The following is an 18,457-nucleotide window of genomic DNA, read 5'->3' as shown; positions in this document are numbered from 1 at the left end:
TTAATTTTAGTGAGTATAGGATAAGAGAAGTTCCATAAAGATGGAGGGAAAGAAAGAGTAGAAACATGATGAAGAAAATGTAAAGAGATACTAAGAAAAAAATTAAATATGTATATATATATATGAATATATCTATCATATTCATGTAACATATTAGTTTAAATAACTAACCTTTTCTGTTCTGCAGTTATTGAGCCCCAGACTATTCACAACAGCCACCTTTCCATCAAGCACCTGTTGTTCCCGCCGAAGTTGCTCCTTCATCTGTCGAGCTTCTTGGATTGCCTTGGTAACAGCATCATGGTCATTTAAATAACCTGATGTGATAGAAGAAAGTGTATCATTTTATGTAGTTAAGGATAAAATTGTCTGCTCTGTAAAACTCCTTCATATTTTATTTAATCATTTAATTAAATGAAAGAGACAGTGAAAATATCATATGTATCAGCAATGGCAATGATGATAGAACATCTGAATGAAACTGGGGGAAAAAAATCAGTTGTTTTTTAAAAGGTTGTTTCTAAGTGTCTAGATACTTGGCATCAAAAACAGATTTTGAGTTATATTTTTATCTGAATATTTGACATAGCCTTTGCTTTGCAATTAAACTTTTCTAATGAAATTGACAGTTGGATGAGAACCCTAGGAAACATGTAGTGAAAACACTTCAATACCTGATTTAATTTCAACATTTACTTAATATTAGACAGACAACTTGTGGCTTTTGGACAGCAGGACTGAATTTTCTAGGGACAGAGAGAATAGATCTTGAACCCGTTGAAAAAAGGTCATTTCTCCCCTAAACCCAGATATATTAAAATAAACCACAGGTGGCAAGTGGTTTGTTGTAGATATGAAACTCATAATGGTTGAGATAATAAATCTCATGCTATGAATGTTACCAAGTGATTGTCATTAAGTGTTTAGTAAGAAATTGTGGCTATCATAACTATGTTACACTTAATTCATGCTGCTAATAAAAGGTCAGATGTCTAATTTGAGGTTGCTGCTCCACAGATTAAAATTTAGACAATATATTGCTGAATTATTTCTTTTAAACCATAGACATCAGAAGCACATCTACTAATACTACTTAATTTAAAATGTGACACTTTGTCATCTTTTTCTTTAGTGTAGATTATACTTATTATAATCTGCAAATGATTCATAGGATGGAATGCTGATAGGAGACTTTAAGTCCTTGTCTATTTTTCAAATATTCTAAGGGAAGCTAATATCTATCATCTCTCTCTCTCTCTCTCTCTCTCTCTCTCTCTCTCTCTCTCTCTCTCTCTCTCTCTCTCTCTCTCTCTCTCTTTTAACTAGGGCATAAAAATGGCATAAAATGAATCTATAATATGAAATTGCCCAGAAAAGGGACTTGTTTGTGACATGAGGCTAAATCTAACCAGATCCATTGGTGAATTGTGACAGATGGAGGGACTGTGAGACAGAAGGCAGGCACTAATCACACATAAAATGACCGGCTTGCCTCAACATGTTCCATGGATTCCAGCAAACTTTACACCCTAATCCATTTTTAGAACAAAAAACATCTGGGCCATAAATCCTCTAATCTGCCAAAACACGCTATTAAATCCCATGATTTGTTGAAAAACACTAAGATTAAAGAAAGGAAATATAAAATGGCTAACTGCCGTGTTAGGAAAGTGTTATTAATACTCTTTCTTTGTCTCAATTATGAATGTTCTGTTCCTAAAGAGCCTCATCTAATCATGTCAGATTACAATACACATCCTCGTTGTATTGCTAGAGACTCTTCTATCTGATCTGCTGATTGCCAAAAAATGCAGAATATTATCTTGCTGTTTAAAACATTTCTATTGAAGAAACTGATGTCAGATTAGTTCACTGCTTTACAGCTAGAAGGTTTCTAAATGATCCATTAAAAAAAAATATATTATTATGCACAGATTGGACCTGGTGTTCTGATCTTCCTTAGAAAGGTTGAGAGAAATGTTCCTGATGGGAGAATAGGGGTGGGGGGGGCAGGTCTGGAGGGTCTAATAAGTATCTTGCTGAAAACAATGACATTATTTCTGCAAACAATGTGATTTTAACTCCTTGTAATTTAAAAAAAAAAAAAACTAGCAATTAGACTTTAAATAAGTTTAAAAATAATCTTTTAAGTTTAAATCTACTATTAAAAAATAGTTGTGTTTAATATTTTATTACTCTTATCCATCTTTTTCCTTACTAACAGCTTAAGTATCATTCCTAAAATATATGACTAGGAAATATAATTGAAAAAAAGATAAATACTATAGTTCATAAAAGTCAGTGATAGTCTAAAAAAAACAGTTCAATTAATAAGTCCTAAGTTTTACCTCATAATTTTACCTATTAACTTGAGTTTGCCTACCAACTTGAAAGAATGCTGTTCTGTGAACTATTTGGTTTCTACAGAATACAAATATACTTGAAAAGGTTTGGCACATAGCAGTGAATAAAAGCATGAACTCCTTATGTTTTTCACTGGCTGCCAAGATACTAGTGTGCAAGAAAAAAATGATTAATATAGATGCAAAGAGAGTTTAGATTATTATGGAGGGGGTGGGTGAACTATTGACAGAAAGTAGAACTCAAATGAATAAAATGCAATCTGAAATATATGTGTATATAGTTCTAATTTGGTGTGTGAAAGAGGAAAAAAATAAGTTTCCATTTTAAAATAAACATTCTTGGGTTTGGAGACACAGATTTTAATTAATATATTATATGAAACCCTGACATTTGTGACTTTCTGAGTTAAATTGGAGAATTATTTATATATTGGGCAGTTGAATCTAAATAAGACTTTATTCAGCTTTAGTTGTTATGTTTGCTTTCACTATGATATTTCTGTGCTGAAATAAACTATTTGTGCTTTGTTGAAGACTTATTGACCAATGATATAGCTATATTTTCTTATTATATACAGTCTACACATACACACACACAACACACACACATATATATTTATTCCAACAGATGTATTTATATGACTAATGTAGCAATAGATATTGTGATTTACTATAAAGGTAATTGATATAGTTTGTAAAAATATGTTTTAATATGTTTTTTTTTTAAATGAGGTTGATCAGCTAGCACTCCATGTAAGAAACAGATACTGATATTGCAAATAATTTGCAATAAATATTAATTTTCACAAAATCTTCAGATAGTTGTACTCAAAGGTACAAACTATATTTGAATTCCAAAACCTTTTGTACAAGTGAAGAAATTTTACTGTATCCTTTCCCACATTACCATCTGAACATTATATATCTTCTTAAGTCAAATTGTGAAAAAAAATGAGAAACATAATTTCTCAGGCACAGTTAACTTCTCCCCTCCCCCTCCCCTGCCTTGCTTCATAGCAATATATTTATTTGTTTTAAAACTTGTTAAAAGCACCAAATTGTTGGACTTGAAAGTAAAACAGGTTTATCACATCATAGAGAGCAGCTAGGTCACTCAGTGGATAGAATGCTAGGCCTGAAGTCAAGAAAATTCATCTTCATAAGTTCAAATCTGGCCTCAGATGCTTATTAGCTATATGACCCTTAGTAAGTCACTTAACCCTTTTTGCCTCAGTTTCCTTATATGTAAAATGAGCTGGAGAAGGAAATGGCAAACCTCAGCAGTAGCTTTGCTAAGAAAACCCCAAACGGATTAAAAAAAAGTCAGATACAACTGAAACAAACGAACAGCATCACATTATGGAATCATAGATTTAAAGCTGAGGGGTTGCTTAGTTAGCCAACCCTCTCAGGTGAGGAAACCAAAACACAGCAAGGGTGATTTTTCCAGGGAAACATTTGGTACCTCAGCCAGGATTTTCTTAACGATGCACTCTTCTGTACGTCAAGCTGTCTTTACATACTATTTTGTCAGTGTGTCTCCACCACATTGTTCTAGATTCTTTGAAATACTCTACTATAAAATTGTTATAGACAGTATAACTAGGAATGGTATGAATTAATTCAGATTCTGTAGCCACAATAATAAACTATGGTCAAATATAAGAACTGCCTTGAGAAACTGGAGACCTAACTCTAACACTTCTCAAAGATCAACATCTTGGTCACAGATTCAGAAAGCTGCTCTCTCACTCTTCTAGGAAATTCATATTTCTTAAGAACTCTATTTTTGGGCAGCTTTATCCATTTGTGCACCATTTTAAACTACTATTTCTTATATTTTACATAGTAACATTGTTCTGCAACATCAAAAAAAAAATCACTTTCTATATTTCTAGTTAGCAGATATATAGCAAAGAGCCCCATGCCATTAATGATAACTTAAGTATGTTATCTTTTGGTCCACAGTTTTCCATGGTTTATTAATGGTCTAACACATTAATTCTTCTTTCAAGAGTGACCTTTACAGCTCCATTAATCCTCACAGCTTTTATCCAGCTACATTATTACTCATTACAGGTACATACAGCTTTTCAACATCTGCTTTTTGTTGAAAGGAGAAAAGCAAATTGTAGAGGTCTAAAATCTATGAAAAAATGAGATGTAGGTATGGAAAAGATTTTTCATGGAAAAACAAGAGGAATTTTACTATTGAAAAATACTAGTTAAATGCTAAACATATAGTAATTGACACTATTCATTATTTCCACGAACAATTTTTAAACATGACAGATAGTTAAAGAAAAATAATAAGAATGCAAATAGATTATTTATTCATTTAGTTAAATAATGTAGTTACACATTAAACAATGGGACATAGATAACTCAATTACAAAGCCAATAGACTTAAATATTTCATGTATTGCAAATAAAATATTTTCTCCCTATATAATAATGTTTTTTCCTCATCAATTAGAATGAATATTCACTAGTTACTATTCGATCTTAAAAAAAAGAATTTTTGTTATTCAATCATTTTTCAGCTGTGTCATTCTCTGTAACTTGGAGTTTTTGGCAAAGATACTGAAGTAGTTTGCCATTTCATTTTTCAGCTCACTTACAAATTAAGAAACTAAGGCAAATTGGGTTAAGTGACTTATCCAGAGTGACACATGTAAATAAGTGCCAGGGACCAGATTTGAATTGAAGAAGAAAGTCTTCCTGACTCTAGGTCCAGCATTCTATCCACTCTACTACCTTGCTGCTCCCAGACAAAAGAATACATAATACTAAAAATATACAATTATTAAGCACTATATGTAAATGTATACTTTGTTTTAATTGAATGATATTTGTTATACAATACAATATGATGGGAAAAAAAGCCTGGAGGAAGGAGTGGATGGATAAAGCGCTGGTGTAAGAAAGACCTTATTTCAAGTTCTGTCTCTGACTTATGATACATGTGGTGATAAGCTATTTGTTTAACTTCTCACTGTTCCAGGCAACTCTTTAAGACTGTAAATTATAGATGATCTAGTCTTTGGAGGGAGTTTCTGTACTTCCTCAAAATGATAAAATTATAGGTCCAGATTCCTCTCTCATTCTCCCCAAAAGGCAGCAGCATTGACATTGTCTGGAGCATTTTAAAAGTCTGATCATGTACGCCTGAAATCACTGCACTAGAATGACAATTGTTAAGTCTGGAAGATAAGAACTATGTATACTTTTAACTTGGATGTGCTAAAGGAAAGTCCAAGCAGGATGAGACTGAACATCAGTGATATCATCTGGTGATATGGCTGATAGATTTTATCTTTACATATACTTTCTTGTAGGCAAATATGCATATTACCAAAATTGGTAATTGGGTGAATTCACCCAGGAAGATACTAATGGAACAGGCTATGCACTGAGTTTTCTGGAAGGATTAGTTGGGCCTAGATCTCTGCTGTTTTGGCCTGTAAATAATTCACACATTAAGGCCACCACTTCTAATAATGAACAATTATGTAATGCATTAGAGATTTTACTACATGCATCTGTTTTCTTATTTGATTATCATGAAACCTTATGAATTAGGTGCTATTATTATCTCCATTTTGCAAATAAGAAAATCAAAGCTGACCAGATTAAATGACTGGCCCAGGATCACATCACTGAGGTAGGGTTTGAACTTAAGTCCTGCTGACTTTAAAATCCTGTTCTCTACTATAAAAAGAGAATATGTAATCAATCTACTTTTCATGAGTAGGAGTAATTAATAAACATAGATTTTTTAAGGAGGCATCATATCCTTAGTTTCAGCTTAAAATGAGTTTATGTAGTTTTCACTGACTACACAGTTCATCGAACTGAACTGAATTTGCATTGTGTTGAACCAGAACCATATGTAGAACACGAGTGGCCATTTTAAAGAACATTTTAGAACACCAGCTGTAAATTGTTTTTTAAAATAAAAAGATTAACTTACCTATTGTGCTAACTCTAGCTGAAGGACTGGCTAATGCTGCTGGGACAGAGGCTTTGAGAGAGCTTGCCCCACTGTTTATTCTCAGAGCTGGCATATGGGGAGAGGTGGGTGATGTGGGTGATTTCCCATCAGAGGTCTTGGGTTTAGCAGACAAGTTCAGTGGTTGTGCCACTTCATCCTGAAATAATTGACAGAACATAAACTATCATAAGATCTCAAGCATCTAGAGAAATACAGGTATGTAGCCTAATATTATTGTCTCATCACATGTCTATCAATTAGTGATCTTTATTGCTTCTATATCACATGGAATTTGGTATCATTAACAATATTATCAGTAGAATATCAAAATGATATTAACAACCTATTTTGTGACATTATAATTACTGTTATCTTTAGTAACAGTAATCAATCAATAATAATTTGTTAAATAACTACCACTTGCTACATATAGAGGTAGGTGCTGACTATAAAAATCCAAGTGATATAGCCACAGTCCTCAAGGAGCTTATTATATTTTACTGTTACAGCATATTCTAATGATAATAGTACTTTTCATTTATATAGCCCCTCATAATATGTTGACAGACATTATGTCATTTGAACCATACCACAACCCTATAAAGTATTTAGGGAAGGTTTCATTATCCTCATTTACAAATAAGCAAATTGAGACTTGTAGGTTTACTTGCCTAATAAATTTTTACTAAATTTTTATTTCATTAAATATTTCCCAATTACCTTTAAATTTTTTCAAAATATTTAAAAATTATTTTGAGTTTTAAATTCACTCTCTCCTTCCTGCTCCTCCCCAACCTCTTAAGAATGCAAGCAACAGAATATTGATCATACATGTGAAGTCATTGCCTAATATTGTAGAGAAAGTTGCAGAGCTGTAACTAAAACTGAAATACAGAGTTCCAGTCTAATTCTTTCCACCATCTCTTGCTGCTTTTGAATGTATAAGAAAGTATAATGAAACATGAATACAACTAGCCACAAAACAAATTATGTAATGTAGATGAGATATCTTAATCATTCTTGTATATATTCACATAAAAATCATTGCCCCGAGTGCCCTATATTATGAACAGAAAGAAGTTTCCCAAGGTTTAAAACTATCAGGCAATTTCTCTCTTCCACCTCTAGACTAAAAAGAAATGTCTCTGGATTTGGCCCAAACAAAAACCAACTAAATGTCATAAAGGAAATTATATTTTTATTATATTATTGATCCTTTCAGAGACTGAAAACTTTTTCATTTTCTAAAATTTTAGGCAGAGTCTGTTTACACATGATATAGCATGAACTAGAGAAGTTCTGAGTAAAAATAATAGCTGATATAAAATATATGAAAACCAATAGAATTGGATGCGGTTGGATTCTGTGTCTAAAGCATATTGACTTAAGGGTAGCAAAGGTTTTTCAATTGAGTATGATGTATTATTACACATTAGCAATAGAAAATTGAACATGATCAGTTCAGAAATTCTAGTGATATCCAATTCTGGTGTGATATGTTGGTGTTAGACAGCATTTGACTATATGTCTATATTAATGAATACTCAACTTCATATTTGGCTCATTCACGGATTCCTCTGGTGCAACTGACAACTGGTTATGCATTAAGACTGTATAGTTACATCCTAAGTTCTGCCATTTATTGTAAAACTTTTATATTAACTGTTCTCTCAGTATCCTGATCTATAAAATAAGATTAATTGTATGATGTTTCTTTTTTTTTTTAAGTGATGCTTGAACAAAGTACTTTAGAATGTATAGATAGATATTATCAAAATGTTTTAGCCTTGATATTAAATAATTTTTTAAAAACTCATAGAAACAGAAATTTCATATTTGGAAGGGAGCCAATGGCTATATGGTCTAATTCATATCCAAAAAAAAAAAAAAAAGTCTTTCCTATAAGACATTCAACTAGTAGAAGGCTAGTCTTTGTGTTCAATTAAAGGGAACCCACTGGTTCTAGAGGACTTCATAAAACTTTTGGGTAGTTGTTATGGGCCAGAACTATGAACTTGAAACAAGGATGATTACAAGGTACTAACTAAGTGGAATTGATGAGACAATGGTTATCTAGTTTAGCATGGTTCAGTATGATTGATTTAATCTTACAACAAATAATGTTTTCTAGTGATATAATGATTGGTTTATACTCAGTGTGGAGCATATAAGCTGGGACTCAGAAAGCCCTCAGATTCAGAGAGCCAGAGAAGACAAGCAGACAGAAAGCTAGAGGCTGGACCACAAGCCCTTGGACTCAAATTCATCCCATCTTACATCACCTTGGTGGCAGGGCTGTCCTCCTTAGCTTCTCCACTAAAACCAAGACTTCGGAAGGCCTCAAAGAAAGCTGCCCAGCCCCAGTCAAGGAGACAATAAAGGATTCGGACTTTAACACCTGGTTATTCTTGTGGTGATTACTTGACTGAAACGAAGGCTGTTCCCAGAAACCCCAAGAAAACCTAACCAGAGAACATTACAGATAGTTCTACTAATGAGCAAATATAAGGAAAAAATTGGTGCTTTGAAATTCAAAACAAATAAAATCTGTCTTTTTCATGACAATCTTTCAAGTACTTCAATACAATTTTCATGGACTGAAGAATATGTGGAAAGGAATAAGGTATAAGAAATCTACAAAGTAGAAGAGAACTAGTGTATGAATAACTTTGAATGCCAAACAGCGCATGTTCTTGGAGGAAACACCAGTTTATTGAGTAGGGTGACATGATCTTTATTGCAGTAAAATCATTTTAGTAGCTGAATGGAGAGTTGGTGAGAATGGAGAGAGAATTGAGACAAATGGACCTATCAATAGGCTATTGTAATAGTCTAGGTATAAAATGATGAGTCTGTATCAGAGTGATAGTAGTTTTAGAGAGAAAGATAGATTTAAGAGATGTTGCAAAGGTGAAATAGACAAATAGTGCCAACATGGGGCTGAAGGATAGTGAGTTGTCTAGGATGACACTTAGATTGTAAGATGGTGAGGTGCATAGGATGACAGTTTGTAAACTGGAGGGCCTCAGATGATTGTGTTATTCTTTAAAGAGATGAGAAAGGTAGTAGAAGTAAGTGAAATTTAGGGAGAGAATGATGTACTTAGAAAATCCTAGGGAAGCAGCAAAGAAATACCTTGAGATAATTAATTATCCTCAATAAAATTACAGAGTATAATATAAACTACAAGTTGCCACAGAATTTCAATATTGCAACAAATAATTCAGGAGGCCATAAAGGGAAGTTGTATTAGCCTACTAATGTAGCCTACTAAAGCACCTTTACTACTCGTATATGTAAAAACTCCTTAAAGAAATAAAAAAGAAAATTAAATAACTGGAGAGATATTAATTGTTCATGTCTGTATAATACAAATATAATGAAATGATAATATTGAAATTAATTTTCAGATTTAGTGCTATGCCAAACTATCAAAGGAATATTTTTTGTAGAGCTAGATGAAAATTAAATCAGAGGAGCAAAGAATCATTTGGAAAAGCAAAAGATCTGGACTATCAAGGGAAATAAAGAAATTATAGAAATGAAAGGGGAATAATACTTGCAGACCTTAAAGCAATACTTATCAAAACTATTTGATTCTAGTTAATGAATATGGAAAAGTAGCTTAATGGGAAAGACTAGTTAGGGAATAACCAGAAATACAAAATTCAACAACTTGTTGTTAGATAAATGTAAAAATATAAATTTCTTAGGAAAGAACTATTTAGCCATAATCGCTGACTAAATGTGATGGAAAATTACTAGAAAAAAAACTGAAAAAAAAGTTTTATGGAAATAAGATTTAGCTCAATAGTTTGTACCACATACTACAATGAAGTCAAAATATGTATACCTGAGTATTAACATACCATAAAAATAGATTACAACCAGGTTGGCTATCTTTCATCGATATGATTAAGAGAGAAAGAAGATTATAAAAGATAAAATAGATAATCTAATAAGCTATGTGTGCATATTAAAAAAATATGAGGAGACAAATTCTTCCATGGTGTGAAGCAAGGCAACTGCTATGGAGCTCTGGGTAAATTTTACTGAACTGATATTTTTTCTCATCTCTTTCCCTTTTTTCTTCTCATTCTCTGACTCTGCTTCAAAATGTATATATTTCTGAATGGGGGGAGGGGATGTATCGGGAAATAAAGGTGATCAAAAATGAAAGAAAGAAATTTTTCAAGAAAAAGTGAATCGTGGAAAGAAGAATTTTAATTGAGTCATGAGGTTAAAAGATAGATTGTAAAGTATTGAAAAGTGATTGAGAGAAAAATGGGGGCAGTCAGCATCAATAATTTGTCTTAAAAAATAGAAATTTGGCTCCAAAAAGAGATGGGATCTAGGGAAATAACTTGAAGAGATTCTGGGTCCAAATAAAGGTGCTTTTTTATAGTTTTATTTTAAGAATGGTAGAGACTTGGATATGTCTTTAGGCTACAGAGGAATCTAAATGGATAGAGATTAGAAATTAGAGACAGTGGATCAAGAGCATATGTAGAGGGATATGACCTCTTAATCTGAAACTAGTTCAAAGAAGAGAATAGGGAATGATATCATAAGGTTGGAGATTTAAAAACAAAATAAAGAAGAAAACTGACAACTGATAATCCCAATTTTCTCAATTGTAAATTTGGAGTGGACACTCTTCAAAGATGGTTAAGAGCAAAGAAGGCTAATGGTATGGGTAGCCCACGATTCAGATTTGGCAACACATATAAGGGGACAAGATATTTAAGCATATAATTGAACTGATTAACCAAAAGACCAAGGTTGGAAAAGGGAAGGAAATGAAGGCTATGAAAACACTTAAAAATAAACAGAATAGAGGCTACATCAAGAAGTAGATTAAGGAAGAAAGAGGGGCAATGAAAAATGGAAACCTAAGAGATGAAGTTTGAGGAATGCTTTATTATGGAAGTAGATTGCTTAAGGGTGATAGAGAAAAAAAAAAAAAAAAACAAACAAACAACAAAAAAAACCAACTCTGATTATCCCTGCACGTAATTGAGGTGTAGTAAAGTGATAATTCATGTGACTTTATGAAGTTGGTAAACTTAGAGAATAGCCTGGAGCAATATCAACATGAAACTTGACATCCTCAACTACAGAGGCAGGGGGAGGGAGGGATAGGAGATATGAATCAGGTACTGTATCACAAGAGAGGGAAGAATGTGCTGGGTGTCAGCAGATGATTGTCACTAGGCTTTGAATATGTATTTATATGAAGTGAATTTCAAGGGAGGAGATGGCAGCAAAGAGATGGTTCACAAGTGGTTGTGGGGAGCAAGATATATACTACTCTGTGTTCTGGTACATTATGTCAAGGGACATTAGATAAGGTACTATATAGTATTATAAAAGATGTCTACTCAGGGAATGTCTTATGAGGGGAAGCCAGATCCTCATCAGTACCAGAAGATGCAAGAAACACAGATACAAAAGGTTCAAGATAAAAAGAAATTGTCAAAAACAGAATGAGGGCTCCAAAGGGCACAATGCAAAGGGAAGGCAGATCTGCAGAGGAATATAATAGGAGTAGGACTATGTCTCTGCGAATGAGAGAATAGGTTGCAGGGAAGGGCATGGCTTTTACTTAATAAACTGTCATTCTGCATTACCAAGTTTAATAGAGGAAGAAGTCAGTTTTCTAGTTACCAGATGGTCTTATGCTATGTTCTCATCAAGAGAACAGAGAATATCCAAAGGGAACATCAGTTTTATTTCAGAGAAGAATGAAAGGGGTCTTTAGTAGGTGAGATCTTGACAACAATACCTCAAATATTTAAATGTAAGTATAATAATAATTTGTGTTCATTAGCCAAATACAAGGAAATTTAATGGGGAATAATCTGATTTTATAAGCCCTCAAAATCATTACTGGGGAGTAAATAGATAAATAAAAATAATGTAACTTTGATCTTCTATATAATGCATCCTTTAGTATTATATTATCATTAACAAATTAAGAGATTACTATAAAAGTAAATAAATTCTTTGGATTCTAGATTGTAAGAAAATTTGTAGGATAGTGAAATAACCTAATTCAGGTCTTTTATCTGGAAATCCATTGCGTGTAGGCATATTGTGACATCTAGAGATAAAGATAGAGATATGGGGTATGCTAAATTGTGTGTTGGGTTAGGATCTTATCCGTCTTTTTTTTTTTTTTTTAAGAATATCAAGAAGCAGTATTTCCAGGCACTCACTTTTTGTTGTAAAATGGTGTCCCTGCTTATTTCTTTCTATATAGAAATGCTGGCAGGCCTTAGGGCTTAGTTGTGTCTCAAAAGCCTTTATTCTGACAGCCATAGAACTTCCTTTGACATTATCACAGCTGGTGAAAAAGGTTTGGGGATGCTTTGGGGAAATAAAGGTGACTGCTGCACTTGACTAAACAGAAACACTAACCCACTATAGGGGCAGAGTATATTTCCAAATGTGGAACAAAAATAAAAGACAGCAGAGTAGAGGAAATAACAAATTCTATATATATGGGATGGGAAGAAGCATGTATTTATGTATATTAGTGATAATGGATTGGAGGCAACATCTCATCTTTGAGGAGAAGTCTAATGTGTCATGCATGGTACATGTCTACTTAAAACATTTGAGTAAAACAAAAGAAGTAGAATTTCTGAATACTTTTCTCCATTTTCTGCAATGCTTTCTTCTAAGGCCAAAGAGAGCAAGACCCTAAGGACATAATAGAGGTTGACAGTTCTAGAGTTGATAAATGTCATTCAAAATTGCCCTTTCATTATGTGTTCAGACTAATGGTATATTAATAAGAGCTCTCATGCTTGATCTTTATACAGGAGATTGTGTGGTAAATAATTAGGACCCATTATATGATATTACTTCACAATTTGTCTGTTTTAATAATTTACGAAGGAATCATATCAAATATCTATTATTCATGAAAAAGAAAAAAGTATTCATTATTTTTGTTTGTATAGCAAAACAGCTAAAAAACTTAACTACAAGTAGAAGTACTATTCATAAAAGAACATTCTGATGATACTGATCATCAGGGCTAAAATAGGTTTTGTACTAATAGATATGTTATTCAGTGAAACTTCACAATTTAAATATGCAGGTCCTGAAAAAGCGGTCTTTCTAAAACAATATAACATTATCCACCTCATACTAATAAAACATTTTAACATGTATAAAAGAATAATTTGAATTTAATAAAGAAATGTGCTCTTCAAATATCAAGAGGGCACTTGAACAGGCAGAGGGTATCATTTAGTTACACTGGCAGGGAGGAAGATATTTTGTATCTTAATGATTCATGTAATAAATGAATAATGTTAGTAAATTTTGTAAAAATATTTTGTAATTATTATGTTAGTAGCCTTCAAAATAAATAACAAATCAGAATTATGTTTAACCGATTATCATCAGAATATTTACACAAGGCAACAAACTAAGTTCAGAAAATTAATTACTATAAGAAAATAGTAATGTTATTTCTATATAACAAAGCTTTGGACCAGATGACCTATGAAAGCTAGTACTGATAATTAATTGTATCATTTAATAAAAACTATGTATATAATATGCAATAAAGTTAAGGGACTTAAAACATATTAGTGAATCTCTTTCTGACTTGTCCTCTTATTTCTTTGCTACATATACCATATAAAATTCCCTAACCCCTCTGATGATATCCCATCTGATATTTAGATGATGGAAGTAAAATATTAAGGGATTTTGGAGAAAGTGGTCAAATGCAAAAGAAATATTTAAGGGAACAGTATCCTGTGATTTGTAAAAAACAGATTAACATAGATATAAAGAAATTTTTTATTACAGAGATTTAAGAATAGTGTGGTTGATTCTAAAATCATTTAAAACTTTTCTTTGAGGATACTAATGTTTATCTTCCTAAAACTCAAAAAATTTAAAATCTACATATGTTTTAAATTCAATATATATTTGCTGATAATTACCAATGACTTAAACAAAGGCAAATCACCTTATTTATTTATTTTCCTTTTTTTTTAATTTAAATTTTATTTTATTTAATAATAACTTTGTATTGACAGAATCCATGCCAGGGTAATTTTTTTTACAACATTATCCCTTGCACTCGCTTATGTTTCGTTTTTTTTCCCTCCCTCCCTCCACCCCCCCACCCCCCGCCAAGATGGCAAGCAGTCCTATATATGTTAAGTATGTTGCAGTATATCCTAGATATAATACATATTTGCAGAACCGAACAGTTCTCCTGTTGCACAGGGAGAATTGGATTCAGAAGGTAAAAATAACTTGGGAAGAAAATCAAAAATGCAAATAGTTCACATTCATTTCCCATTGTTCCTTCTCTGGGTGTAGCTGTCTCTGTCCATCATTTATCCATTGAAACTCAGGTCTCTTTGTCATAGAAATCCACTTCCATCAGAATACATCCTCATACAATATTGTTGTCGAAGTGTATAATGATTTCCTGGTTCTGCTCATCTCACTTAGCATCAGTCCATGTAGGTCTCTCCAAGCCTCTCTGTATTCATCCTGCTGGTCATTCCTTACAGAGCAATAATATTCCATAACATTCATATACCACAATTTACCCAGCCATTCTCCAATTGATGGGCATCCATTCATTTTCCAGTTTCTAGCCACTACAAACAGGGCTGCTACAAACATTTTGGCACATACAGGTCCCTTTCCCTTCTTTAGCACCTCTTTGGGATATAAGCCCAATAGAAACACTGCTGGATCAAAGGGTATGCACAGTTTGATAACTTTTTGGGCATAATTCCAGATTGCTCTCCAGAATGGTTGGATTCGTTCACAACTCCACCAACAATGCATCAGTGTCCCCGTTTTCCCGCATCCCCTCCAACATTCATTATTATTTTTTCCTGTCATCTTAGCCAATCTGACAGGTGTGTAGTGATATCTCAGAGTTGTTTTAATTTGCATTTCTCTGATCAATAGTGATTTGGAACACTCTTTCATGTGAGTGGTAATAGTTTCAATTTCATCCTCTGAAAATTGTCTGTTCATATCCTTTGACCATTTATCAATTGGAGAATGGCTTGATTTTTTATAAATTTGAGTCAGTTCTCTATATATTTTGGAAATGAGGCCTTTATCAGAACCTTTAATTGTAAAGATGTTTTCCCAGTTTGTTGCTTCCCTACTAATCTTGTTTGCATTCGTTCTGTTTGTACAAAGGCTTTTTAATTTGATATAATCAAAATTTTCAATTTTGTGATCAGTAATGGTCTCTAGTTCATCTTTGGTCACAAATTTCTTTCTCCTCCACAAGTCTGAGAGATAAACTATCCTATGTTCCTCTAATTTATTTATAATCTCATTCTTTATGCCTAGGTCATGGACCCATTTTGATCTTATCTTGGTATATGGTGTTAAGTGTGGGTCCTTGCCTAATTTCTGCCATACTAATTTCCAGTTATCCCAGCAGTTTTTATCAAATAATGAAATCTTATCCCAAAAGTTAGAATCTTTGGGTTTGTCAAACACTAGATTGCTATAGTTGACTACTCTGTTTTGTGAACCTAACTTTTTCCACTGATCAACTAATCTATTTCTTAGCCAATACCAAATGGTTTTGGTGACTGCTGCTTTATAATATAATTTTAGATCTGGTACAGCTAGACCACCTTCATTTGATTTTTTTTTTTCATTAATTCCTTTGAGATTCTCGACTTTTTATTGTTCCATATGAATTTTGTTGTTATTTTTTCTAAATCATTAAAATATTTTCTTGGAAGTCTGATTGGTATAGCACTAAATAAATAGATTAGTTTAGGGAGTATTGTCATCTTTATTATGTTTGCTCGGCCTATCCAAGAGCACTTAATATTTTTCCAATTATTTAAGTCTGACTTTATTTGTGTGGAAACTTTTTTGTAATTTTGCTCATATAATTCCTGACTTTCCTTTGGTAGGTAGATTCCCAAATATTTTATGCTATCAACAGTTATTTTGAATGGAATTTCTCTTTGTATCTCTTGCTCTTGGATTTTGTTGGTGGTGTATAAAAATGATGAGGATTTGTGGGGATTTATTTTGTATCCTGCTACTTTGCTAAAATTATGAATTATTTCTAATAGCTTTTTAGTAGAATCTCTGGGGTTCTCTAGGTATACCATCATATCATCTGCAAAGAGTGATAGTTTGGTTTCCTCATTGCCTACTCTAATTCCTTTAATCTCTTTCTCGACTCTTATTGCAGAGGCTAGAAATCACCTTATTTAAAAAGAATGATCAGCTATAGAAATGGCTATAAAAGCAGTGATTTTTTTTCCTAATTATTTTCTGCTATGGGCATTAGTTGGCATTTTATCTGAAATATATGCCAAAATTGGTAAACATTTGTTTTAGACTCTTTATCACATTTAGTTAATCATAGGGGTAAATGATCACATCCTTCATATCCTCTCCAATATGTGTGGTATCTAAACTCTAGGCTTTACTTGAGAGTTTATTTGATTACAAATTCTTATGTAATAAGTGGAAAGACAGTGAAGACAAGATTGTAAGTATCATTGTTTTTGGAACCCATCCTCCGTGGTACTGAAGTAGATTGTCATCAATCTGTTTTTCCTCCAAATACATAGAAGGAAGAATTGTTCAAGAAAGATCAATAGAAATCTGAACCATTAAATACAAGGTGATCAGGTCCTCAAAGACCTTGCTGAATTTAAATTTAGTATTTATTCCCTATGTCTCATTCCTTCCTCAATCTCTCTCTTTATATTAATTTTCCTTATTGCCATGATGATAATAATTAAACCCATAGTTATTGATGAAGTCACTAAGTGAGAAAGATAGAGAAAGAAACTTAGGACAAATTTCTCTTTGGGCGACTCTCACTCTTGGGGCATGACAAGGGCGATGATCCATCAAGAGACAAAGGTTTTAAGCAATAAAAAAAGAAGAGAAGGAGAGAAAGGCAAAGAGAGAGGAATGGAGAAATAAGGGGAAAGGGAAAGAAAAAGAGAGAGACAGGCAGACAGAGACTGAGAAAGACACAGAGACAGAAACTGAGAGAGACAGAGACAAACAGACAGAGACAGAGAGCATGTGAGATAGTGCAAGCCTGAGAATGCAACAGCAACCTTTGCTTAAGCTCTTCCTGTTTAAAGAGGAATAAGGATTGGCTGCTTTTATTTTAGCATCCTAATAGTGAAAGCAGCAATGAACAGTTTTGATGAAGGTGTCTTCCTGACACCCTGAGAAAGACACCCTCATTCTGACTTCATTTTAAGTTAATAATCAGAATATTACTGAACAGAATTTACTAAGGTGATGGTTATTGGTTATGGGTTACCCTTCTACCTTTTCACGTAGTTCAGTGTCTATTTTATTTATCATCTATCTTTCAACAAATATCTATTAAGTGTTAATCATGTACCAGTCACAGTACTGGATAATGAGGAAACAAAGAGTGAAATGTGAAATGGTACTTACTTTCAAGAAGCTTACAAACTTCCTAGAGAAGACATACATATCTACATTGGTGAATACTAATCACACCACACACACAAACACATAAAATTGATACAAGGTAATTTAAAGGAAGAAGGCAGAGGATATAGCTTATCTTGAACATTGAAGAAAACAAGAGATCTAAGAATGGGATGTAAAGACATAATTAAGTTCATGTTTTAAGGTCAGGCAGCACAAAAGAATAGAGACAGGAGATGGTGAGCCATATTAAAGAATAATAAGTCCCATTTGGCTAAAATGTACTTTACTTGAAGGTGAACAATGGGTAATACAGCTGGAAAGATGCCAAGTTGGGACCAGTTTGTGAAGAGCTTTAAGTTTCAAGCTTTCAAATCTTTACACATATTTGGAAATCTGGGTATATAGACTGAAGTTTTTTTTTTTTTTAAACATCCTGATTTCCCTGTTTCTCTACCTTATCTTTTATGAACTATATTCCCCTTGTATCTTACATATCCCAAAAGATAGTCATTCCCAAATTTCTTACCCTTATCTATAATTGAGTCACATCTATGATTTTGAAATCAGATTTTTTTTCCTGATTGTAATTGTTTTCTCTCATTGTTTCCACACCATTATTCATTCCCCAGGGTCCTTCGCT

At 32.9% G+C, this 18,457-nt stretch overlaps 1 protein-coding gene across 4 annotated transcripts in view; it reads right to left on the bottom strand.

The window, feature by feature from the left end:
- Positions 1-18,457, bottom strand: part of SOX5 (SRY-box transcription factor 5) — a 466,127-nt gene that overhangs the window by 40,288 nt on the left and 407,382 nt on the right. For all 4 annotated transcript variants that reach the window (XM_051961302.1, XM_051961303.1, XM_051961304.1 and 1 more), the window contains exons 10-11: positions 6,337-6,514; positions 172-317 (exon numbers count right to left, since the gene is read on the bottom strand). In XM_051961302.1, the coding sequence (XP_051817262.1) occupies positions 172-317; positions 6,337-6,514 (324 nt within the window). The remainder of the gene's footprint in view (positions 1-171; positions 318-6,336; positions 6,515-18,457) is intronic.

The sequence above is a fragment of the Antechinus flavipes genome, chromosome 5 (genome assembly GCF_016432865.1).
Source record: "Antechinus flavipes isolate AdamAnt ecotype Samford, QLD, Australia chromosome 5, AdamAnt_v2, whole genome shotgun sequence".
Lineage (NCBI taxonomy): Eukaryota > Metazoa > Chordata > Mammalia > Dasyuromorphia > Dasyuridae > Antechinus > Antechinus flavipes.
The sequence above is the reverse complement of the archived record's forward strand: the minus strand, read 5'-3'. Positions and strand labels throughout refer to the sequence as shown.